At 41.5% G+C, this 26,111-nt stretch overlaps 1 protein-coding gene across 1 annotated transcript in view; it reads right to left on the bottom strand.

Moving 5' to 3' along the window:
* The window catches only part of syde2 (synapse defective 1, Rho GTPase, homolog 2 (C. elegans)), a 134,297-nt gene that overhangs the window by 4,592 nt on the left and 103,594 nt on the right, over positions 1-26,111 (bottom strand). Inside the window, exons 5-6 of the mRNA XM_080195095.1 lie at positions 16,335-16,516; positions 5,320-5,551 (exon numbers count right to left, since the gene is read on the bottom strand). Of these exons, the coding sequence (XP_080051221.1) occupies positions 5,320-5,551; positions 16,335-16,516 (414 nt within the window). The remainder of the gene's footprint in view (positions 1-5,319; positions 5,552-16,334; positions 16,517-26,111) is intronic.

The following is a 26,111-nucleotide window of genomic DNA, read 5'->3' as shown; positions in this document are numbered from 1 at the left end:
GCAGAGTGCCTCAGCATGAATCACACTGAAATTCAGTGGAGAGGCCAGCAGCATAACACTGAACAGGCCACTGCACACGCGTCGATCTGTCAGCACCGGAATCGGCCAATATACAATAACCTACACTGCTGGCTTCCTGATCACTGGCCGGCTCCGCCACCCATGCATTGCTAGCCATGCGGAACCCCACCCCCATTGGCCCAATCGCTGGCTCCAGCCAAGACCACCCCCCCACCCATCACTGGCCTCCCGACCATGTTGGGGCCCAGCCAAGACCCTCCTCCCCCACCCCCGCCAATTGCTGGCCTCCCTCCTTCTCCCACCAATCCTGTCTGCAGCATGGCAGCAGGACCCTCCACCCCCACCGCTCACCCCACCGGGCCCTGCCCCCTTGACACTGCCCCATGCCAGGTGGGCAGTGCCAAGGTGCCTCTGGGTATTGGCACTTTTTGCCCATGGATAGTGTTGGGGGGGGGGGGGGGGGGGGGCGCAACACCCAAGAGGCATCCCCCACTCTCTGGACGGGGGGATTGTCCGTCTTCAATTCACTGGGGTCAGACTGAGGTTAGCAGGATCAGATCAGAAATCTGGCACTGGGAGAGGTGTTTGGGACTGGACACCCAGCATGGATCACATCAATCTGGTCCCACACTCGGATGGGAGAATCGCCCCCATTATGTTTTAAAGGAAGTGCAAAGTTGAAGAATTCGCATGCAAAGCTAAATTTGGTTACAACAAACAGCATCATTCATTACGATGATTCTGTTTCAAGCTTCAACCACACCAAACATATGCCAAGCTGGACAACCACATTAGTACAAAAATTACTACCCTGGTGATTCAATTTATAGGGGCATGAAAACCATCTTCAATTGCATTCTCTCTTAAAATTTTAAAGTGCGTTACACACTTACTATTGCCCAACTGTACATTTAAAGTAAATATTGGTGGTTACATAGCATCACCTAGCTTCATTCCAGAAAAGTTCTTGATTGATAAGGTAACCACTATGTTGTGCAATTTATTTACTGAAACTTGCAGTACCAAGAAGGCTTGTTCCCCGTAAGCAGGTCAGCTTTGCTCATTCTGCAGCACAAAGAACTACTGACCTCACGAACTTAAATTTATAGTCAATGTGGTGCTTTTACAAACATAAATTTCCAGTAGCACAACAGTTTTCTAGTCGTTTCAATCCCATGGTTTACTCCTGCACTCTGCTTTAGAGTTCTGTGTTTCATATACATTAGTTCCAACAAATGGCAAATATTTTTGCCACATTTACATTACAGAACCACTTCTAATCAAGCTCTCTTTGTTAGTGTTAACTGTTATGAAATTATCCCAAAGGGATAGATTGCAAATGTAATGCACCACTGCCAATGCCATATTAGACATGTACAATTAACTTAAACCAAAAACAGTTATTCAATGTCAAAACAGAAGCATTGCAAAGCATTCCAGACAAGATGTTTCAATATAATTAACTGAAGAATGGATATGGGAAAGCAGCAAGCACAGTGGACAAGAGTTCTGTTCTACAAAAATCATATTTTTTTAATGAAAGTTAAAATTGGGCAATTCTAACTATTTTTAAATATAAACCACTCAAAATTTGGGATTTGTCCAAGTCTTTCCTTAATAAAGTTTGTTAAAGAAAGCCAGAGAGGAAATAGTGGATGTGCTAAGGATCAATTCATTGAATCCCTACAGAACAGAAGGCCATTCAGCCCAACAAGGTCCAAGGCACCAACTCTCCAACACAGCAAGTTATCGAGACCGACCCTCCTGCATTCTCTCAGTAACTCCACATTTTACCCGAATAATCCCCCGAACCTCAGAAGTTTATTGTTCAATGATGGTAATGTCATTGAATGTCTGATGGTCATTGCTTGGCACTTATGTGGCTCGAATGTTACTTGCCACATTTCAATCCAAGCCTGGATATTGTCTAGATAGTCCTGCATATGAACTGCTGCAGTACCTACAGAGCTGCAAATGGTGCTCAACATTGTAGAATCATCAGCAAACATTCCCATTCGTGACCTTAAGGAGAAAGGAAGGTAATTTCTGAGGGGGTAAATAGGAGAGTAAAGCTGAGGCCCAATCAAATCAGCCACAATCTTATAAAATGACAGAGAAAGTTCAAGGAGCTAATTGTTTAGTCCTGCTTTTACTTTTGAATCTATATTTGTAAATGGCCAACTCACTGTACTCATTAAAGATGTTTTAAGATTAACACTCAAAAAACTTCAAAAGCAAACAATCTTGAACTTGCTGACACCTCCCAAATATGTATCCTCTTGCCCAAAATTTCATTTTTCCAACTATCCTATCAGGCTTCTGCTCTTCCACAGTACCAAACCAACCTTTACAGGATGTCAGCTGCAAATTTCATATGTGATCTTGATATTGTTAAAATTCCTCTAATAAATCTCCTCTCCCCATATCCTCCTGAAAGTGTAGTGAGCATGGGATTTCTATCATGTAAGAAAGCAGGCAGAGTCTTGTTTTAAAGTCTCATCTGAAAGATGGCACCACCAACATTGCAGTACTGCTTTAGACTACATTTCAGTGTTTAAGTTTCTGGAGCAAGACTTGAGCCTCAACCTTCCTACTCAGATGAGAGTTGGCTGACGCTGTGATATTACATGTTTTTCCTTTATTTTTTCATCTGAAGTGTATGGTTGTCTTGGACAACATTTATTGCCCATTCCCAACTGCCATCTGGAAGATAGTGGCAATGTTGCGCTAGTGCTTTCATTTTTTGAAAATGGAATTCAGTTCCCCAAAACTGAAAACTTCAAGGTCTATCATTCCTTTTAACAAGCTTTCAGGAAATTTTCCTCAAAAGTCAGCACATGCTACACATCTGTTTCTTGCTAAGTACTTAACAGAACAGTCAGAGGACTAGGCAGTTTAAATAAATTCTCAAACAGAGATATGCACTAAGCTGTAAAATTATTTCAGGTTATTAAAACAGTATGAAATAACTGAGCTCCAGGCAATTTAACTCCAATTCCAAGTTGCATTGGCAAAAGTGGAATTGCAGTGGAAAAGTCAGCAGTACCCTTTCCCATAAGAAGTGCCAGGAAAGAAATGCACCAGGGCGATAGTATAGTGGAACTGCAAGTAATTTAGGAAATTAGAGTTCTTGGATTAATGACAAAAATAAATCCCTAGAGGGCATTTCACAAATGTTTCTTTATATTAAATGTGAAAACGTGCACTTTGATCCTTCAATTAACCAGGTTGTTACACTATATGAGACTGCACACCCATTTGTAAAAATAAATGGATTATAACCAAAGCTCAATCAAGGTGTGCTGACACTAAATATTTATGTTGGAAAGTACATGGTGGAGTGAATTACTCCTTTCCAAATTTTGCTTATAAAATTGGAAATATATGTAGATTTCCATTCATTGAAAATATTTGTCTATTACTTGTTTCTCAAAGTATGCATGTGTCTGTTTTATTGTCAAAAGTAAAATTTCATTCAAAGTGAAATTCTTGGGTCTTGCACGATATTAGTTATCAGTGGTTAAATTCAGTCTGCGTTTTGGTTGATCAAATCAGGGCAGGACTTACTCAGTTAATGGTAGGGCTTTGGGGAGAGTTATAGAACAAAGAGACCTAGGGGTACATGTTCATAACTCCTTGAAAGTGGAGTCACAGGTGGACAGAGTGGTGAAGGCGGCATTGCTTGGTTTCATTGGTCAGAACATTGAAAGGAGTCTCACAACATCAGGTTAAAGTCCAATAGGTTTATCTGATAGTAAACACCACAAGCTTTAGGAACACTGTTCCTTCGCCAGGTGAGTGAAAAACTCTTAAACAGAACTCTTCACTCATCTGATGAAGGAACAGCATTCCAAAAGCTTGTGGCGTTTACTATCAAATAAACCTGTTGGACTTTAATCTGGTGTTGTGAGGCTTCTTACTGTGTTTACCCCAGTCCAACGCTGGCATCTCCACATCAGAACATTAAATACAGGGGTTAGGATGTTTTGTTGAAGTTGTACAAGACATGTGTACAGTTCTGGTCACCCCATTATAGAAAGGATATTAAACTAGGAAGAGTGCAGAAAAGATTTACTGGGATGCTACTGGGACTTGATGGTTTGACTTATAAGGAGGGGCTGGACAGACTGGGACATTTTCTCTGAAACATTCGAGGCTTAGGGGTGACCTTAGAGGTCTATAGAATAATGAGGGGCATAGATCAGCTGGATAGTCAACATCTTTTCCCAAAGTAAGGACGCCTAAAACGATATGACATAGGTTTAAGATGAAAGGGGAGCAATACAAAAGGATCCAGAGGGGCAAGTTTTTCTATAAAGGGTGGTGTGTCTAGAACAAGCTGCCAGAGGAGGTAGTAGAAGCAGATACAATTTTCTTTTTTAAAAAGCATTTAGACAGTTACATGGTAAGATGAGTATAGTGGGATATGGGCCAAACACGGACAACTGGGATTAGCTTAAGGTTAAAAAAGGGGCGGTATGGACAAGTTGGGCCAAAGGGCTTGATTCCATGCTGTAAACCTTTATGACTACTACTGAACTTGGGTGGCTGAACAATCTATTTAAATGAGGATAGACACATTTCAATAATTAATTTACAATGCATCATCATAGCAAGGGCTTGAATTTCTGAGATTAACACATGGTGTTTACACTGCATATATTTGTTACTGCCTAAAACTGAAATCAGAGACAAAGAAAATGAATCCTTCCAGAATTAACTTATTTGAATCAGTCGCAGAGTATTTACTGTCCATTTCGTGTCCAAAAATGCATTTGTTTCCTGCATCCCTGAGCAGCCTTGGAACACTTGGATCAGACAATGGAGCAGATCGCCAGTGGAACCGCAGTTCAGAAACTGACAAAGATGCAATTAAGAATAATACAAGAAAAGAAAAGAGCAAAATTCTATCATTTGTTAAAAGTTCTATCAATACCTTCCAACACAGGACAATACCCCATGTTAAAAGTTCAATTATGTGATGTTCAGTCGAAATATTCAATGTTGAAGTACAGTACTGATTTAAATCAGAAGATGGTGCCTTGGCCCAACACTGATCAGCTACTTTTATTTTTTTCAACACAATTTATAAAGCAAGCAAAATAATACAGATGTTGAAAACCTGAAATAAAAACCCTGGTGTTCCAAACAGGAGTCATATCAGATTTGAAATGTTAACTCCTTCTCTCTACACAAATGCTGCCAGGTGTGCTGAGTTTTCCAACATTTTTTGTTTTTAACATTAAAAAAATATTTACTGCAGTTAAATATCCAAAGATGTTGCCAAATTGGTCTCACCTGGCCAAAGCTGCAGTAAATAATGTAATACTTCGATGTGCTTCTTGAAGTCCAGCGCACTGGCCAACTCCTCTGAATCTGTAAAAACCCTGTGGCTATGATTAGAAGTCTCCTGACGTTGACTGAGAAGCACTGGGCCAAAACACACTGCCAAATTCTGGCAAGTCATCTTATTGACCTCATGGTATGAAGCTACAAGTTTCAGGTGATCCAGTAGCATCTTCAGTGTTGCCTAAGACAGATAATACATAGGATTAGCAATGTACATCTGGAAAAAAGCAGTAATAACATCCACTAAAAGGACTTTAAGTTTTGAAAGCAACATAGTACAGGCGTATTTAGACATAACAGCCTGAACATCTGGACTTGGAAGAGCACTGTGAGTCCTGAATAGTGATATCCAAGACACCCCAAATATTGGCCTTTGAGCCTCACTGTAACAAAGCAAAAGTAACACAGTAGCCCATTGATGAAGGATAACTTTTCTGGCTTCATTCAGTTAGTGTCTTCTTGTTTGCAGGCAATTGTAGGACTCTTTCTATATGAAGCCTGTGATCCCACAGGCTACCTGACGGCAAACTAACCTTGGAGCAGGGGAACTCGTCAGGCCCTAACATCTTCAGACATGGGTAACAACAGTTTGTTTATCCTTGCTCCAGTTTGGAGAGTTTCACACTTCTAATTGGAAGTATGCACAGACTTCTTGCCCACCTTTATGGGGCCTCAAACATCCGCAGAGTTCCTGAAAAATGGGCACTAGATTAAAATCTGTCAATGAATTTAGTTTAATGCTAATAAAATGTAAACTTTTAAAAACTATTTTCTGGATGTTTTTAGATATCAGCAATTCACAAGGCTTTGTACTAACTGAATACATTTTCATGTAAAAATGATAAATTTGTCAACCCAGGTTGTTCTTAAACCTAACAAAATAGTTTCAAGCCTGTTAGCTGGTAATGTAATACATTAAAAATATCCATTACGTGGTTATGGAAAAAAAGTGTAAACAAGGTTTCTAGAATCTCTGCTTTACTCTACACATATGCATTTTAATAAATGGCATCAGATGTATAGGAAGAAGCACAGCTGCATGACAGAAGTCGTCGGAAATAACCATTTAATGTCCTACAACAGACTTCCTTTGTAAGGATCTCAACTATATCACAGCCTTTAATATAAAAAGCCACTGTGAAGTCTCACAAAGAGAGAGTCATTATTAAACACCCTCCATGGTTTTTGAAGCCAGCTTTTTAAAAGGGAGTCCACTGTGTGTCCAAACACATAGAAGTCGTTCTCAGAACTGGCACACTCTGACTATACTTATTTCAGCACTTCTAATTTTAGTGGACTGGATTGAACTAAAATATTGTGCAACTTTGCATTAAGCTCATTTGATTCACTGTGTAAAGCAGACCTTCAAATTCAAGCAGGAATAGAAGTTGCTTCCAACACCTAAATACCAGCAAATCTTTCATCCCAGAAAGTCAGCCCACTTAATTTTAGATTATTGCTGGCATTCAAAGAATGCAAAAGGAACAAAAGCAGTGATAAGAATGTTTGAGCTGCGCCAGTGTAAAGCACATCAATAACATGGCATGATGGCACTGCAAATATACTCCAGACCTCCTGGATTCAATCACAGCACAACCCCAACAGCAAACTAAAAGGTTCAACTGCTAATCAGTACAAAAGATTCTCTGAACTCGTACCTTCTTCTTCTTAAGTTTTTAAATGACAATCACTTTTCCTTCCATAACCAAGAAATCCTGCAAATGCTGAATATGCATTTCAGCTATCAACCAAAGCTCAGACTTTATTCATATGAAAAATAATCAAACACATCGCAACTAAAGGACATGAAGGATTTTTACAAATAAGTTACTAGTTGCACATTACTTCAGAATCTCAGTTAAACATTGTTAGGATTAGTCTACTATTTGCAATGGATAATAAACATTTAAACCATGACAGTGACTGAAACAGAACAAAACTCTCAATTGAAATTTCCATGCTAATTAAATGGCAAAACAGGTGACCCAGGAAGATGGCAAACCTGACAAGAAATCAAGATACCAGCCATATGGGTGGGCAGAAGCAACCTTAACTGGCTGGACACTGAACACTACCATTTATCCATAATTAGCCACATTCCACAAGGAGCCATAAGCAACTCTCTTTCTTCACTGTAATTCTGTGCACCACTGTCATTCCTCTCTCTGTCCAGGCCTTCTCCAATTTGGCTTTTTCATCCAGATGTTCAACCATCCATTGTCACCAACACCAGTCTCTCACCCTATTTTTTCCAGCAGCTATACTTCTCAATTTCAGCTTCTTCACTCTAGCTTAAAAGCCCGTGAGATGATATTGCTGTGCTCAAATTCATTGGTTCATCGCTTTATCTACGGGCGGCACAGTAGTTAAACTGCTGCCTCACAGCGGTTCAATTCCTTGGCTGACTCTCTATATGGAATTTGCACATTCTCCCTATATCTGTGTGCATTTCCTTTGGATGTTCCGGTTTCCTCCCACATCCCAAAGGTGTTCAGGTTAGGTTGATTGGCCTTGTTAAATTGCCCCGTAGTGTCAGGGGGACTATCAGGGTAAACATATGGGGTAACTGGGATAGGGCCTGGATGGGATTGTGGTCAATGCAAGCTTAATGGACTCCTTCTGCACTGTAGGGATTCTATGATTTGTCCAGTTGATTCTAAGGACCCAACCCACGGCCAAATTTCCACGCTGTGATCCTTGCACAGCTCCACACCAGGGATTTTGCAAGTCACCTTTTCAAGTGTCATCAGATCTTGGATGTTTCCATACTTAGAACAAAGAAAATTATAGCACACAAATAGGCCCTTCAGTCTTCCAAGCCTGCACCAACCATGATTATCTGAATTAAAACCCCCTACCCTTCCGGGTGGTTGCAGAGAGTTGTTTTTCAAACTGGAGGCCTGTGACCAGCAGTGTGCCTCAGGGATCTGTGCTGGGTCTACTGTTATTTAGAACATAGAACATAGAACATAGAACATTACAGCGCAGAACAGGCCCTTCGGCCCACGATGTTGCGCCGACCAGTTACAAAAACAATGACCCACTAGCCTATACCAATCCCTTTTCATCCATAAACCTATCCAGAGATCTCTTAAACGCCCCCAAACTAGACGCATTTACAACTGCAGCAGGCAGGGCATTCCAATCCCTCACCACCCGCTGGGTAAAGAACCTACCCCTGACATCCGTCCTGTAGCTACCCCCCCTTAATTTAAAGCCATGCCCCCTCGTGCTAGCTTTCTCCATCCGAGGAAAAAGGCTATCACTATCCACCCTATCTAAACCTCTAATCATCTTATATGTTTCAATAAGATCCCCTCTTAGCCGCCTTCTTTCCAACGAAAACAACCCTAGATCCCTCAGTCTCTCCTCATAGGACCTCCCCACCATACCAGGCAACATCCTAGTAAACCTCCTCTGCACCCTCTCCAACGCCTCCACATCCTTCTTGTAATGCGGGGACCAGAACTGCACACAGTACTCCAAGTGCGGCCGCACTAGAGTAGTGTACAGTTGCAACATTACACTGCGACTCCTAAATTCAATCCCCCTACCAATAAACGCCAAGACACCGTACGCCTTCTTGACAACCTTATCTACTTGATTCCCAACTTTCAGGGATCTATGTACACACACACCTAGATCCCTCTGTTCATCCACACTATTCAAAGTCCTCCCGTTAGCCCTATACTCGACACATCTGTTGCTCCTACCAAAGTGAATTACCTCACACTTCTCCGCATTAAATTCCATCCGCCACCTCTCGGCCCAGCTCTGCAACCTATCTAAGTCTCCCTGCAGACTATGACACCCTTCCTCACAATCTACCACACCTCCAACTTTGGTGTCATCAGCAAATTTACTAATCCACCCAACTATACCCTCATCCAGATCATTAATAAAAATTACAAACAACAGTGGCCCCAAAACAGATCCCTGAGGCACACCACTCGTAACTGCACTCCATGATGAATATTTACCATCCACCACCACCCTCTGTCTCCTATCTGATAGCCAATTCCTGATCCAACTTCCTAGATTACCCACAATCCCATACATCTGCATTTTCTGCAGAAGCCTACCATGGTGAACCTTATCGAACGCCTTACTAAAATCCATGTATACCACGTCAACTGCCTTACCCCCATCCACCTCTTTGGTCACCTTCTCAAAAAACTCAATAAGGTTAGTAAGGCACGACCTACCCGCTACAAAACCATGCTGACTATTTCTAATCAATTCATTACACTCCAATTAACTATAAATCCTATCCCTAATAATTTTTTCTAAAACCTTGCCCACAACAGAAGTAAGACTCACCGGTCTATAATTCCCGGCAAAGTCTCTGTTCCCCTTCTTAAACAATGGGACAACATTCGCTATCCTCCAATCCTCCGGGACTACACCAGAGACCAATGACGACCTGAAGATCTGAGCCAGAGGCTCTGCAATCACCTCTCTAGCCTCCCAGAGAATCCTAGGGTAGATCCCATCCGGACCAGGGGACTTATCTATTTTCAGCCCCTCAAGAATTTCCAGCACATCCTCTTTATCAACCGTAATACTGTCTATTTTACACCCCTGCAACCCAATGTCCTCCTCAGCTATATTCATGTCCCCCTGCGTGAACACCGAAGAGAAATATTGGTTCAATACTTCTCCAATCTCCTCCGGTTCCACACACAACTTCCCCCTGCTGTCTGTAACTGGCCCTAATCTTGCCCTGACCAACCTTCTGTTCTTGACATACCTATAGAACGCCTTAGGATTCTCCTTAATCCTATCAGCCAAAGTCTTCTCATGTCCTCTTTTAGCCCTTCTCAACTCACTCTTCAACTCCCTCCTAGCCAATCTAAAGCTTTCTAGTGCACTATCTGAGCCCTCCAATCTCATCCGAACATAAGCCTCCTTTTTCTTTTTAACCATCGACTCAACTCTTTTAGTGCACCACGGTTCCCTAGATCTACTAAATCCACCATGCCTGACAGGGACATACCTATCAAGGACTCGCAGTAGCTGCTCCTTGAAAAAACTCCACATTTCAGACGTTCCCAGTCCCTGTAATCCCCTAATCCAATCCATGCTTCCTAATTCACTCCTGATAGCCTCATAATCGCCCTTACCCCAGCTAAAATTGCTGACCCGAGGTTCATGCCTATCTCTTCCCATCACTAAGGTGAACGTAACCGAATTGTGGTCACTATCACCAAAATGCACACCAACTTCCAAGTCTAGCACCTGGTCTGGCTCATTTCCCAGCACCAAATCCAATATAGCCTCACCTCTAGTTGGCCTGTCTACATACTGAGACAAAAAACCATCCTGCACGCTTTGTACAAACACTGACCCCTCTAGCGAGCTAGAACTATAGCAACTCCAATCAATATTCGTAAAGTTAAAGTCCCCCATAACAATTACCCTATTACTTTCACTCCTAACCAGGATTGTCTCCGCAATCCTTTCCTCAACCTCTCTAGAACTTTTAGGAGGTCTATAAAAGACTCCCAACAGGGTGACCTCTCCTCTCCTATTTCTAATCTCCGCCCATACTACCTCAACTGACAAGTCCTCATCAAACTTTCTCTCCGACACTGTGATACAGTCCTTGACTAGCAATGCTACCCCACCCCCCCTTCTACCTTCTTCTCTACTCCGACTAAAGCATTTGTACCCCGGAACCTGCAACATCCATTCCTGACCCTGCTCTATCCATGTCTCAGAAATGGCCACAACATCAAAGTCATTTATATTACTGATTTGGATGTGAATATAGGAGGCATGGTTAGTAACTTTGCAGATGACACTAAGATTGGTGGCATAGTGGACAGTGAAGAAAGTTATCTCCAATTGCAACGGGATCTTGATCAATTGGGCCTGTGGGCTGACAAATGGCAGATCGAGTTTAATTTAGACAAATGCGAGGTGATGCATTTTGGTAGACTGAACCAGGGCAGGGTTTACTCCATTAATGGTAGGGTGTTGGGGAGAGTTACAGAACAAAGAGATCTAGGGGTACATGTTCATAGCTCTTTGAAATTGGAGTCACAGGTGGACAGACTTGTGAAGGAGGCATTCGGCATTCTTGGTTTCATCAGTCAGAACACTGAATACAGGAGTTGGAATGTCTTGTTGAAGTTGTACATGGAATTGGTAAGGCCACACTTGGAATACCGTGTGCAATTCTGGTCACTCTATTATGGAAAGGATATTATTAAACTAGAAAGAGTGCAGAAAAGATTTACTAGGGTTCTATAGGGACTTGATGGATTAAGTTATAAGGAGGCGCTGGATAGACTGGGAATTTTTTCGCTGGAGCATAGACTTCTATGAGATAATGAGGGGCACAGATCAGCTAGATAGTCAATATCTTCTTCCCCAAGATAGGGGAGTCTAAAACTAGAGGGCATAGGTTTAAGGTGAGAGGGGAGAGATATAAGAAAGTGTCCAGGGGAGCAATTTTTTCCACACAGAGGGTGGTGAGTGTCTGGAACAAGCTGCCAGAGGTAGTAATAGAGGTGGGTGCAATTTTGTCTTTTAAAAAGCATTTAGATAGTTACATGGGTGCGACGGATATGGAGGGATATGGGCCAAATGCAGGCAGTTAGGATTAGCTTAGGTGTTTTAAAAAAGGGCAGCACGGACAAGTTGGGCCAAAGGGCCTGTTTCCATGCTGTAAACCTCTAAGACTATGACTCTATGACCATATCCCTCCATTCCCATCCTATTCACGTATTTGTCGAGATGCCCCTTAAAAGTCACTTCCTTCAGATGATGGGTTAGAGAGGACAATTGCGAGTCTTGGCTTGATTTCAGCGCTGCTATCCCTGTTTGTGTTAACTTTCACTCCCAGAAATTGAAATTGATCCAGTCTTGCAGACTGAATAATCACACTGTACTCAGCAGGAATCATCATCAAATCTGTCTTGTTATTACAGGATAGGAGTTAAGAGTTTAGATCAACTGAAGCTTATGAGTGTAGAAGACACCTCGGTGGGTACTGGAGATAATCTCACATGAATGAAATTTTAAGCAGGAACCTTGGAGGGAGAAAAGATGTGGTAGGCAACCTTTTGGAGGTGCAAGTAATGGAGAGGATGTGTGGTCAGAAGCTCAGTTCAGGCTTAACAGTGTGGTTCAAACTAAGACAATGAGGTGTGGCAAGGTTACTGAGATTGTCACAGGCGTTGAAAACAATGGTTTCATTCTTACCAGTGCTTAGCTTGAGGAAATTGTAACTCATTCAGCACTGTGTGTCAGATGAGCAGTTTGACAACAAGGACAATAGAACAGTAAAGGCAGATGGTGGTGTGGCAGGGCTGGGCATTGTCAACAGATACTTGGTATCTGGCTCCATGTCTTCAGTAAACGCTGCCAAAGAATAGCACACGTACAGGGGAAGGGGGTTAGCAACTTCAGAGGGAGTGGTGCAGGGGAGAGACAATGACTTGATTTATTGCTGTCACATTGGACTTATCTTGCATCAAGTTGATCTTTCTCTACACCCTAGCTTTGACTGTAACACTGCATTCTGCACTCTCTCGTTTCCTTCTCTATGAACGCTATGTTTTGTCTGTATAGCACGCAAGAAACAATAATTTTCACTGTATGTTAATTCATGTGACAGTAAATCAAATCAAATATTACTATACAGAAGGAACTATTGTTTCTTGCGTGCTACATACACAGACTAAACAGACTGGGTCTGTACTCGTTGGAGTTTAGAAGGCTGAGGGGGGGATCTTATAGAGATGTATAAGATAATGAAGGGGATAGATAGGGTAGAGGTAGAGAGATTCTTCCCGCTTAGAAAGGATAGCAGGACTAGAGGGCATAGCCTCAAGATGGGGAGGGGGTGCAGTTTAGATCAGAGTTGAGGAGGAACTTCTTCACTCAAAGGGTGGTGAATCTCTGGAATTCTCTGCCCGTTGAAGTGGTGGAGGCTACCTCGCTGAATATATTTAAGTCATGGGTAGATAGGTTTCTGATAGACAGGGGAATTAAGGGTTATGGGGAGAAAGCGGGAAAGTGGAACTGATCTACTTCAGATCAGCCATGATCTTATTGAATGGCGGGGCAGGCTTGAAGAGCTAGATGGCCTACTCCTGCTCCTATTTCTTATGTTCTTACACAGACAAAGCATACCGTTGATAGAGGAGGAAAGGAGAGGGTGCAGAGTGGAGTGTTCTAGTGAGGGTCAAAGCCAACCAAGATATTCTGGCTAAGGTTGGATAATTAAGGTAATTCAAAGGAAGAGCAGTCCCATTGAGACAGATGGCCGAGGAGAGGCATTACAGGAAGATAGTGTGGTCAACCACAGAAGTAGCAGCAAGGTCAACGCAGATAAATTGGGAGCCACAGTCAATAGGAAGTGTCGCTTGTGATTATACTTCAAGGGAATTCAATAATCATACATTTACCTCCCAAGTTTTATAAAGCAAGGATTTATTCATCAAACTTGCCAAGTCTGTTTAATTTACATTTCTGCTTGCATTGTAATAAAGTGTAATTAGTAAAAGTAATTTTATTTCTGGGAATGTTTGAACATTTTATCTGATCCTGAGGAGAGTAATTTGAAGAAGTGACAGCTAATGGGATACATATGGTGAATGTGATGTACAGAGTTTGGAGACTGAAGAAACTGGAGACTATGGAGAAGTGGAGTTGTGGAATTAGGGGGCACTAAGTTGGTTGAATGGAGGGAGGGCACAATACATATTGAAAGCAGTTTCTCAAATTGGTGGTAAGTGGATAGCGCTGTCTCACAGTGTTCACTGTGTATATCCGGGATTTAGATCTAGAGGAAGGGGAAGGTGCATCTGCTACTAGACTGAAATAGGAGACAGCAAATAATGTTTGAGGAGCAAAGAAGCTGCAAGAAGATATTGATAAGACTGTGAAACCAGGAGAAACAAAGTTACGTTCAAACTAAAATGTACCATTATTATAAGAGAAGATGTGGTGATATGGATGAAAGAAAGCATTTGGGGATTTCAAGTTCACAAGTTGGAATAATACTTCTATAACATCATTGAAAAGTCAAATTGAACACTGGGGTTTACAGCAAAAGAAATAGAACTTAACAATTAAAATGTAACGGTGGATTGAAATTCATTAAGACCACATTTTGAGTAATGTGCATACTTTTGGACTCCAGGCCACGTACAAGATACTGCAGCAAGTCTTACTGAGGGTCATTAAAATGTTGTCTGTTTTGGGCCATAGTTCTCAGATAACATGAAAGATACTGTCCAAGAATTATCAAGTCTGGCTTTATAACAAGCTATGGCTCACTTTAATATTTGACAGAAGCTATGACATCACAAGATCAAAGGTTACATATTTATTCACTTGTCACTTCATCCCAGTGAATCTTTGCTTATCAATTTAGAGTCAGACTTTTACAGCACAGAAGACCCCTTTTGTCTCATTGTGTCTGCACCAGCTATCCAGCACATAACTATTCTATTCCCATTTTCCAGCATTTGGTCCATGGCTTGTATGCTACGGTGTTTTGAGTGCTCATCTAAATGCTCTTACATGCTGTGAAGGTTCCCTTCTCTATCAGACTTTCAGGCAGAGAGTTCCAGATTCCCACGACCCTCTGGGCGAAGAAGATTTTCCACAAATTCCCTCTAAATCTCCTGCCTTAAGTCTATGGCCCCCAGATTATTGGTCCCTCTGCCAAACAGAAAGGTTTCTTCCCATCTACCTCATCTATGACCGTCAATTTTGTACACATCAATCAGAATACCCCCTCAGCCTTCTTTGCTCCAGTGAGAACAACCACAGTCTAGCCAGCCTCTCTTCATAGCTGAAACACTCCAACCTTGTGAATCTTCTCTGCAGCCTTTCTAATGTAATTGTATCAACAGATATAGTCACGCACAATGTTTTGACATCACAGAAGCTTTAAAGCTTTGATCATTTCACTTTCATTTAATTGTGGTCCTGGAAACCAGCCTCAGCCAAGGCTACAGTTGAAAGCACAACGGAACTGCATTTTACTGGAATCGTCTGCCCCACTTTCATAATTAAATTTAAGACTTCGGATCAGGTTAATAATTTCAATTCAGCTCATCGCCTGCTTTAAATATCTTCAATCTTTGAGTAGAATAGTGTTATTGAAAGGTTTCATTGTCAAACATTTATTGGGGGGATTTATCCATTGGATTTTACATGCAAGGGTTTCTATAGTCATAATAAAGTGACAAAACAGTGCTAAAACAGAGTTTTTATTTACAATGCCACAGTCACACACACAGTTCAATGTTCTGTCCTCATCATTGTTAATACTACATCTAAACTAGCTAGTCATTAACACCTCAATATTCAGTATTTAGCAATATTCAACTGTATGAATACTACTACAGGGTAATTTAAGCAATTCAGTATCGAATTGCACTAGAAGGGAGCACAGATGGAAAAATGATGGCTACAGTCCAATAGCCCTTTCTTCAAAGGCTGAACACTGGAAGCACAGAGAATCTAAAATTTAATTTGTAAATGTCTTCCCATGTCTTTAAGCATATTTAGTAGAAACAATCTATTCTACTAAAATGATTTCATCATTTAAGTGTTTATCCCACATACTTATGCAACGATTGTAACAAAGCAGGTCACTCTTTAGCAATGTAGAGTAGAATCATTAACATTACTGCAGGTCAAATAATGGCAATAACGCAATCTTGTTCCAATGCATTGTCGCTTTCTTCATATTAAAATTATTAGCCAGTTCATATTTGAATTAATATTTTGAAGATTAAAGTTGCATCACTTTTCTGACTAAATAAACAAAATGATAGAAAAAGATACACATCTGACTGTAATGCATGATTATTAGACTAGGAGAGACAGGAATATACACAAACTGGATCCACAATGCTTACATATCCCTTCTTGCTTTTCAAATCTTAATCAATTCTAAATGAGAGAGGTTTGTTCAGTCACAGATTCTTCATGCTTACCTTCTCCACTTCAGGCAGACAGTCCAAGAGACTAACTGTGTATTCAGAGTCACTGACGTCATTCTCACAACCAGAAGAGGTGATCTTGAGGGGTTGTTTAGCCATGGTATCTAAAACTGCTTCATATAGCTGCTTTGTTATTAAAGGAGATGGCAATTCCCTCAAATAATCCTTCAGAACTCCTGTATGTGTTGAAAGAAAACAACAAATGAGGCTACCTTTGATATTTGCTCAAAACATTTAGACACAACAAACAAGTTTCTAGAACCCTTTCACTACTTACTAGTAAGCATGAAGTAAAGCTCAAAGACATAGTAAGACATTTACAAATTAAACCTGGTGACTGTGTGAGGAGGGATGTGAGGACAGGTAAACAAACTGATAGTGTGAGCAAATTTCAAACCGAACACTGGGCTTTTTTTTAAAAAAGAACAGCCAAAAAGAACTCCCCATAAATATATTTATTAAAAAATTATAAAAGATCTCAATGCATCATGGTAAAAATATCAATAAGTACAAAGCCAGCCTGGCTAAAGATAATATAAACTGCAAAATATTCCAAAACATCATATCCACCTCTGGAGTGAAAGTAGACTGACGAAGAAATTACATGTGAATGTTGTAACTCAAATTGGTTGCTGTATTCAACATGAGATACTTTTGAAATGTCAAAATCAAGCCAGAACTTTGGGCTTCTTTGAACTTGCTCCGTGCATTTACAGAGTGCCTTACGTTTCAAGGTTTCTTACAGATGTAAGTGAAAAAGAAAGGCTGCTGAGCAAAAAAAGGCATAAAATTGGTCAAAAAGGCACATTTTAAGGAGGATTTTAAACAAGGAGGGGAAGGTGAAATTACAGGCCAACTGAGGGAGGAACTTCCAGAGCCTGACTGGCAATGACCCAGTAAAGCCTTTGACAAGTCCCTCATGGTAGGCTGGTGCAGAAGGTGAAGCCGCATGGGATCGGAGGTGAGCTGGCAAGGTGGACACAAAACTGGCTCAGTCAAAGAAGTGGAGATGCCAGCATTAGATTGGAGCAAACACAGTAAGAAATCTCACAACAACAGGTCAAAGTCCAACAGATTTATCTGGTAGCAAACACCACGAGCTTTCAGAGCGCTGCTCCTTTGTCAGGTGACCTGACGAAGGAGCAGCGCTCTGAAAGCTAGTGGCATTTGCTACCAAATAAACCTGTTGGACTTTAACCTGGTATTGTGAGACTTTTCGCTCGGTCTAAGAAGACAGAGGGTTGCTGAATGGAGGGCTGTGACAAGTGGCATTTCTCATAGGTCAGTGCAGTTTGTGATACATATAAATTATCTGGAGGGAAATGCAACCGGATTGATTAGTAAGTTTGTGGACAACACAAAGGTTGATGGGTTTGCAGATAGTGATGAGGACCAGCAGAGGATACAGCAGGATATAAATCAGTTGGAAACTTGGGCAGAGAGGTGGCAGCTGGAGTTTAATCCAGACAAATGTGAGGTAATGCATTTTGGAAGGTCTCAGACAAATAGGAAATATACAGCAAATAGCAGAACTCTTAACAGTATTGATAGGCAGAGGGATCTGGGTGTGCAGGTACACAGGTTACTAAAAATGGCAATGCAGGTGGAGAACGTAGTCAAGAAGGCATATGTCATGCTTCATCGGCTGGGACACAGAGTTTAAAAGTTGGCAAGTCATGTTGCAGCTTTATAGAACCTTAATTAGGCTGCACTTGGAATATAGTGTTCAATTCTGGTCGCCGCACTATCAGAAGGATGTGGAGGCTTTGGAGAGGGTACAGAAAAGATTTACCAGGATGTTGCCTGGTATGGAGGGCATCAGCTATGAGGACAGGTTGGAGAAACTTTGTTCTCACTAAAACAATGGAGGTTGAGGGATGACCTGATAGAAGTCTACAAGATTATGAGAGGCAATTACAGGATAGAAACTTTTTCCCAGGGTGGAAGAGTCAATTACTAGGGGCCACAGATTTAAGGTGCGAGGGACAAGGTTTAAAGGAGATGCACGAGGCAGATTTTTTTTTACACAGAGGGTGGTGGGTACCTAGAACTTGTTGCCAGGGGAGGTAGTGCAAGCAGATATGATAGTGATTTTTAAGGGGTGTCTTGACAAATACATGAATAGGATGAGAATAGAGGGATATGGTCTCCAGAAGGGTAGGGGGTTTTAGTTAAGTCGGGTGGCATAGTCGGTGCAGGCTTGGAGGGTCGAAGGCTCTGTTCCTGTGCTGTAATTTTCTTTATTCTTTGACGGGGCAGTTATATTCATCCCAATTCAGGAATTGTGCCACTGGATTGAAAAATGCCAACTGTCACTTTTGTTAATACATGTACAAGGGTAAAACCCAGAAAATGCAGATATTAGTTTCATAACAATTATAGAGAATTTAATGGAATCCATCATGGACAGATAGACCAAGCATCTGAACAAATATGAACTGATCAGAATCAGCGAAGTGTGAAGGGTGGGCCAATTCTGACCAATTTAGTTAATTTAACGTTTTAAACTTTATTTATTAGTGTCACAAAGGAAGAAAATGTCATCGATGTATCTAGTTTATAGCATTGATATACACTAGATACATCAATGACATTTTCTTCCTTTGGCCTCAAGGTGAACAATCACTGAAACAACTATATGATGATATCAACAAATTCCACCCCACCATCAGACTCACCATGGACTATTCCCCAGAATCAGTTGCACTCTTGGACACATGCATCTCCATTAAGGACGGTCACCTCAGCACCTCACTGTACCACAAGCCCACAGACAATCTCACAATGCTCCACTTCTCCAGCTTCCACTCTAAACATGTTAAAGGAGCCATTCCCTATGGACAAGCCCTCCGTATGCACAGGATTTGCTCAGATGAGGAGGATCATGACAGACACCTCCAGACGCTGAAAGATGCCCTCATAAGAACAGGATATGGCACTCGACTCATAGATCGACAGTTCTGATGCGCCACAGCAAAAAACCGCACTGATCTCCTCAGAAGACAAACATGGGACACAGTGGACAGAGTACCCTTCATCGTCCAGTACTTCCCCGGACGGGAGAAGCTACGACCACCTTCTCCGGAGTCTTCAACATATCATTGATGAAGATGAACATCTCGCCAGGGCCATCCCCACACCCCCACTTCTTGCCTTCAGACAACCACACAACCTCAAACAGACCATTGTTCACAGCAAACTACCCAGTCTTCAGGAGAACAGTGACCACAACACCACACAACCTTGCCACAGCAACCTCTGCAAGACATGCCGGATCATCGACACGGACACCATCATCACACGTGAGAATACCATCCACCAGGTACACGGTAAATACTCTTGCAACTCGGCCAACATTACCTGATACGTTGCAAGAAAGGATGTCCCAAATCATGGTACATTGGGGAGACCGTGCAGACGCTACGACAATGGATGAATGAACATTGCTCAATAATCACCAGGCAAGACTGTTCCCTTCCTGTTGGCGACTTCAGTGGTCACGGGCATTCAGCCTCTGACCTTTGGGTAAGCGTTCTCCAAGGTGGCCTTCATGACACACGACAGCGCAGAGTCGCTGAGCAGAGACTGATAGCCAAGTTCCACACACATGAGGACGGTCTCAACAGGGATCTTGGGTTCATGTCGCACTATCTGTAACCCCCGTGGCTTGCCTGGGTTTGCAAAACCTCACTCACTGTGCTGTCTGGAGACAACACACATCTCTTTAACCTGTGATCAGTGCTCCTTCCACACACATTGTCGGCCACTTTAGGACTTGAACAGCAGGTTAGGTGTAAAGATTTGCATTCTAATCAGTGATCTCTAAACTGTCTGTGCTTTATATGCTCTGTCTGAGGCCAGAACTCTCCATTCACCTGACGAAGGGGGAGTCCCCTCGAAAGTTTGTGAGTTTACTATCAAATAAATCAGTTGGACTCAAACTTGGTATTGTCAGACTTTTTACTGTGTTTACCCCAGTCCAACGCCGGCACATCCACATCGTAAAAACTTTCACCATACTTGGGTTTATAAACAGAGACACCATACAAAAAGCAAGAGTTCCACCAAACCTTTATAAATTGCTGATTAGACTGCAGCTACAATTTGCTCGCCACACTCCACGCACCATGCATTAGAAAGGACATCAGGGTCTTTAAGAAAGTGGAATGGAGTCTTACTAGAATAGAAGGTTAAGGAGAGATTTAATAGAAGTGTCAAAATCATGAGCACTCGGCTTCAATTTCACTGGCCTTTATATACATTTGCAAATAGAAGTTTTAAATCAAACTTTTGAATAGTGACACACAGCTGTTGTTTGAGTGCGATAGAGTTTGCATTCTGTGCTGAGAACCAATATCCTTGGGTTACTATAAAAAGGGCAATAAATTCAAAGTAATTGCAACTGGAAGAAGCACTATAAAGTGTACTAAAATCCAGAACATTAAAAGTCAGATAGAAACCAAAAGATTCATTGCGAAGCAGATTTAAAAGGGTTTTGTAATTTTAACAAGGTAATTTGATTTTTGTATTAATGACACATTAACAGTGCAATCAATTTTTCCTAATTTAATAAGGAAACATATTTCTGGTTCTGAACGAAAACCCAGTGACAACTTGTGGGAAAAGGCTGACAAGCAAAACATATCCGCAAGCTTCGTCAAGGTGCTTTTAGCAAATTAAAAAAAAAATTAACCCATCTGTTGTGCAAAACCAGCTGAAGGATGCAAAGGCTAGAGTATCAATCTTTCAGTTCTAAATAATAAATTCATGCAATTCTGACATAGTAAAAGTGTTCATTGTGGCACAAATCAGTATGCTTATTTCATAAATAAGTTATACTTATCCAGAGCAACTTTATCATCCGGCCATTCAAAATTAACGCATTTGATAGTAAAGATTGTTTTCCTCAATTTCAAGAGTAAAAGCTCCATAGCTGCAACAGCAGTTTGCCATCTTTGGGTTGTGCAGTCAGTGAGGCAGCCTCAAACGGTAATTTATTCCACTGATTATTTGACCACTCCTTAAGCCAAATACTCCATTATTTGACCCATCAATAAAATGAGCCCAAACAAAAGAATTTTGACACTTTTGAACTCGGGAGAACTCTTACAATTTGGCTGATATCCTTGGTCAAAAGTTGCTACTACTCTGACCCTTTCCTCCCCATTGTTTGTGAATGACTTTTATCATTACAATTATCCAAATCCTTGACATACAATGTTATCACATTCATATCTTAGAACTTAAATAATAAATTCTGTACAAACAACTGGAATTAACTATTACAGTTCTCATATCAATCAACCACGTTATTTATCCAGTCAAGTCTTGACCATATGTCAATGCTTGTTATCAGCATAACAATTTATAGAAGAGTGGGCAAGTAGACATACACAAAAACAGGCTCCATAGACTTATTTTAATCTGCATAAAGTTTTATGCATAAATGCCAACAGGTTTGTGCCACACAGCTGTACTGTTAATCATGCAGAAAAACGGGGGCAGATTCTAAAGTCAGGTAAGTTTCCTTGCAGCACCTTCCTACTATCTGAAACTAACTACCATCTATTTTCTAACAAAGTGAGATTCAATTGATTTTTTGCACTATTTCCCTAAGAACAAAAATGTTACAAAGTTAAACTTCAAGGCTGAATTTTCTCCAGGGTACCCTGGTTTCCTCTCTCAGTCCAAAGGTGTGTAGGTTAGGTAGATTAGCCATGTTGAGTGTGCTGGGTTACAGGGTTAGGGCAGAAGGCCTGGGTAAGATGCTTTGCCAGAGAGTTATTGCAGACTTGATAGCCTCCTCATCACTGTAGAGATTTTATGATTTACTAGTTAATGGGTCAGAATTTCATAGAATCATAGAATGCCTACAGTGCAGGAGGCGGCCATTTGGCCCATTGAGTCTACACTGATCACAATCCCACCCAGGCCCTATTCCCATAACCCCACATATTTACCCTGCTAATCCCCCTGACAATAGCATCAACTTAGCACAGCCAATCAACCTGACCTGCACATCTTTAGACTGTGGGAGGAAATTGGAGCACCCGGAGGAAACCCACGCAGACACAGGGAGAACGTGCACCCTTCATATAAATAGTAACCCGAGGCTGGAATTGAACCTGGGTCCCCGATGCTGAGAGGCAGCAGTGCTATGCTAACCACTGTGCCTCTGTGCCTTCCCAACGAGTGGCAACCACACTACTCCTTTTGACTGATCTTACACAGGAGCTGGAGAGTTCTTGCCTTGCCTCACTTGGGCCTAATAAGAAATGTGCAGTGTACCGGCTCCCGGAACTCTTCAGCCCAGGCCAACAGCGTCAGGGTAAATGAAGCCATTCTCTTTTTTATGGCACTAGCAGGGATAAAGCAGGTAAATTGAAAGGTTGCTGCAACTTTGAGAAGCCAGGAAGAAAGTAAATGTGTAAGATAGTGCTTCCCAAATTCTCTCTTGCTGTGACCCTGCTTAATGCCTCAGATTTTGTTTAGTTACAGAGTGAAAAGTTTGGAGGATACAAGAGTTGTTGAATGGGAGAAGTTGTAGAAAGTGTTTAATTTTCAGGCTATTATTTAAAAATTTACCTTTGCAGCACCAATCTGGCCATAAAGGTTTGCCCCTTAGGCCATACCCACAATCAGCTGAAAATGCAGGGGTGGGGTGAGTGCAGTAGCACTAGTCAAGGGGAGGGGCTGTCATAACTATTGTTACTCAGGAGTTAGAAGCAGTTTTAATCTTCATAATTCTTCCTAACTATTTTGCTAAGTGAGTCAGAATGATCCAAAACTTGATTTAAATCCCAAGATTTAAGTGGATTGGCCAAGCTAAATTGTTCCGTAGTGGCCAAAGCTGTGTAGGTTAGATGCAACAGCCATGGTAAATGCACAGGGTTACGGGGCTAGTATGAGGGTAGGGAAGTGGGGAGCTTGGTAAGATGCTCTTTTGGAGAATCAGTGCAGACTCAAATGACCAAATGACCTTTTTATGCATTGTAGGGCTTTTATGGAAATCTACATTTTGAATGGTTCCAAGTGCAGAGTAATTGAACTTCCCAGGCATTTTCCATGCAGTGTGGGCTTCCCCAGAGCACTTTCTGGGGTACCTTGGAGGTAGAATCCCCTGGAGAACAAGTCAAATGTGCAAAGTTTGTTATAGCTTGGCCTTTGTTATTCATAGTCTCTCCAAATATTTGTATACTTTGTAAACTACAGTATATGAAAATGTTAGCCTTAGAGAGGTTTTATTTTAATGGCCAGTGGTGGATGATTAGAGCCAACTAACAAGATAAAAACATTATGCAAAAGCTTCTACAGATATGTAAAAGGGTCTAGCAAATGTAAATGTGGGTCATTTAGAGGCAGAGAAAGGAGACATTTTAATGGGGGCTAAGGAAATGATAGATACTTCAACAAATATTTTACATCTGTCTTCAGAGGAGAAGTCAAAACAAATTCCGGAAATATCAGAGAACCAAGTGCTGAGCGAGAATGAGAAACTTACAAGGAAATAGTATTGGAGAAAGTACAGAACTAAAAGCTGATGAATCAGACCTGATGGACCACACCCTAAGATTTTAAAATGATAGTTAAAATGATAGATAGTGGATGCACAATTTTGATCTTCTAGAATTCCCAAGGATGTAGAATGATCCTTGTGGGTTGGAAAATAATAAATCCCATGATTCAAGAAAGGAGAGGATGTAGGAGGGGAGCAGCTGGATGGAGAGATGATGGTATAATGGTAATGTCACTGGAATAGCAATCTAAAGACCCAGGTAAATGCTCCAGGGACATGGATTCAAAATCCCACCGCAGCAGCTGGGAAATCTGCTGTTCTTTCTCTTGGAAAGATATACCTGCCTTGGAGTCAGTGCAACAAAGGTTCACTAGCCTGGCTCCTGAAATGTGGAAAATGCCCTTTGAGGAGGTATACTAGACAGGGTCTATACTTCCTAGATCTGACCTCAGTGAAACACAAATTCTTCAGTCTCTTGACAGGGTAGATGATGGGAGGATGTTTCTCTTGGCTGTGGAATCTGTAGCAAGGGATCACTGTCCCAAAATAAAAGCTCAGTCTATTTAATCTGTCCTCATAGAACAATCCCTCCGCCCCTAGAATTATATTCTAGTCAATCCATGCTGCACTACCCTTATGGCAAGTATATCTTTCCTTCAGTAAGGGATCAAAATAAAGGCCAGCATACCATCTGCCTTTCTAATTGCTTGCTGTACCTGCGGATTAGCTTTCAGTGACTCATAAGCAAGAACACCAAAGTCCTTTTGAAATTCAACACTTCCCTGGCTCCCACCATTTATTCTAAGAAATACTCTGCATTTTTGTTTTTTCTCCCGAAGCGGAAACCTCATTTCTCCACATTGTATTCCATCTGCCAAATTTTGCTCGCTCGTTTCGCCTCCTCAAATCTCCTTGAAGCATCTTTGCATCCTCCTCACAGCTCACACTTCCACCTAGTTTTGTGTCATCTGTAAACTTAGAAATATTACATTAAATCCTTGCATCCAATGATTAATAGATATTGTGAATATCTGGGGCCCAAGCACCGATTCTTATGGTACCCCACTAGTCTCTACCTGCCAACCTGAAAATGACCCATTTATTTCTATTGTTTTCTGTCTGTTAACCAGTTCTCAATCCATGCCAGTGTACTCCACCATGCCCATCCACTAACCATAGCCCCACCACCCCCTCCCATCCCACGTTTTCTAATTACATTTACTAGCTAATTGTATAGGAGCTTATCAAATAAATTCTGAAAATCTAAATATACTACCTTCATTGATTCACCCTTATCGATTCTGCTGGTTACATCCACAAAAAAAACACCAGATTTGTTAAATATGGTCTTCCTTTCCTAACTCCCGTGCTTTTGATTCTGCCAAATCCTGCTACTATTTCCTAAGTATCCTGCTATCACATCCTTGATTATAGATTCTAGCACTTTTCCTACTGCTGATATCAGGCTAGCAGGTCTGTAAGACCGTTTCCCCTCTCCCCCCTTTCTTAAATAGTGGGGTTAAATTTCAAGGCAGAGATTGACAGATTTTTTGGATACAAAGAAAATCGAGGGATGCAACAAAGGTGAAGAAAAGTCACTATAGTGGAAGGTCAGTTACGATCATCTTGAATGACGCAGCAGACTCAAAAGATCAAATGACCAATTCCTATTCCTATGCCTTGTGTTCTTATGGAAGAATAATAATTAGGCCACTAGAAATTTTATTTCCAAACAGGGCAGCACGGTGGCACAGTGGTTAGCACTGTTGCCTCACAGCACCAGAGACCCAGGTTCGATTCCCGGCCTGGGTCACTATCTGCGCAGAGTTTGCACATTCTCCTCGTGTCTGCATGGGTTTCCTCTGGGTGCTCCAGTTTCCTCCCACAGTCCAAAGATGTGTAGGTTAGGTGGATCGGTCATGCTAAATTGCTCCTTCGTATCGGGGGACTAGCTAGGGTAAATGCATGGGATTATGGGGATAAGGTCTGGATGGGATTGTGGTCGATGCAGACTCGATGGTCCAAATGGCCTCCTTCTGCACTGTAGGATTCTATGATTCTACGAATTACCATACCTGGAAATAATTAAAAAGTGACAACTAAAGTCAAATGCCTAGAATCAGTCCAATAAATTAATCCTGAAGTGTAGGAACAATGATGAACTGTGATTATTGTAAATAGTCTCACTCCGCTAGTTAAGTTAGCCCCATGAAAAACAACAGCTGTTGTTTTTTGTTCCACTGTAACTTTTACTG

The sequence above is a fragment of the Carcharhinus amblyrhynchos genome, chromosome 9 (genome assembly GCF_965287045.1).
Source record: "Carcharhinus amblyrhynchos chromosome 9, sCarAmb.v2.hapA, whole genome shotgun sequence".
In the NCBI taxonomy this organism is placed as follows: Eukaryota; Metazoa; Chordata; class Chondrichthyes; order Carcharhiniformes; family Carcharhinidae; genus Carcharhinus; species Carcharhinus amblyrhynchos.
The sequence above is the reverse complement of the archived record's forward strand: the minus strand, read 5'-3'. Positions and strand labels throughout refer to the sequence as shown.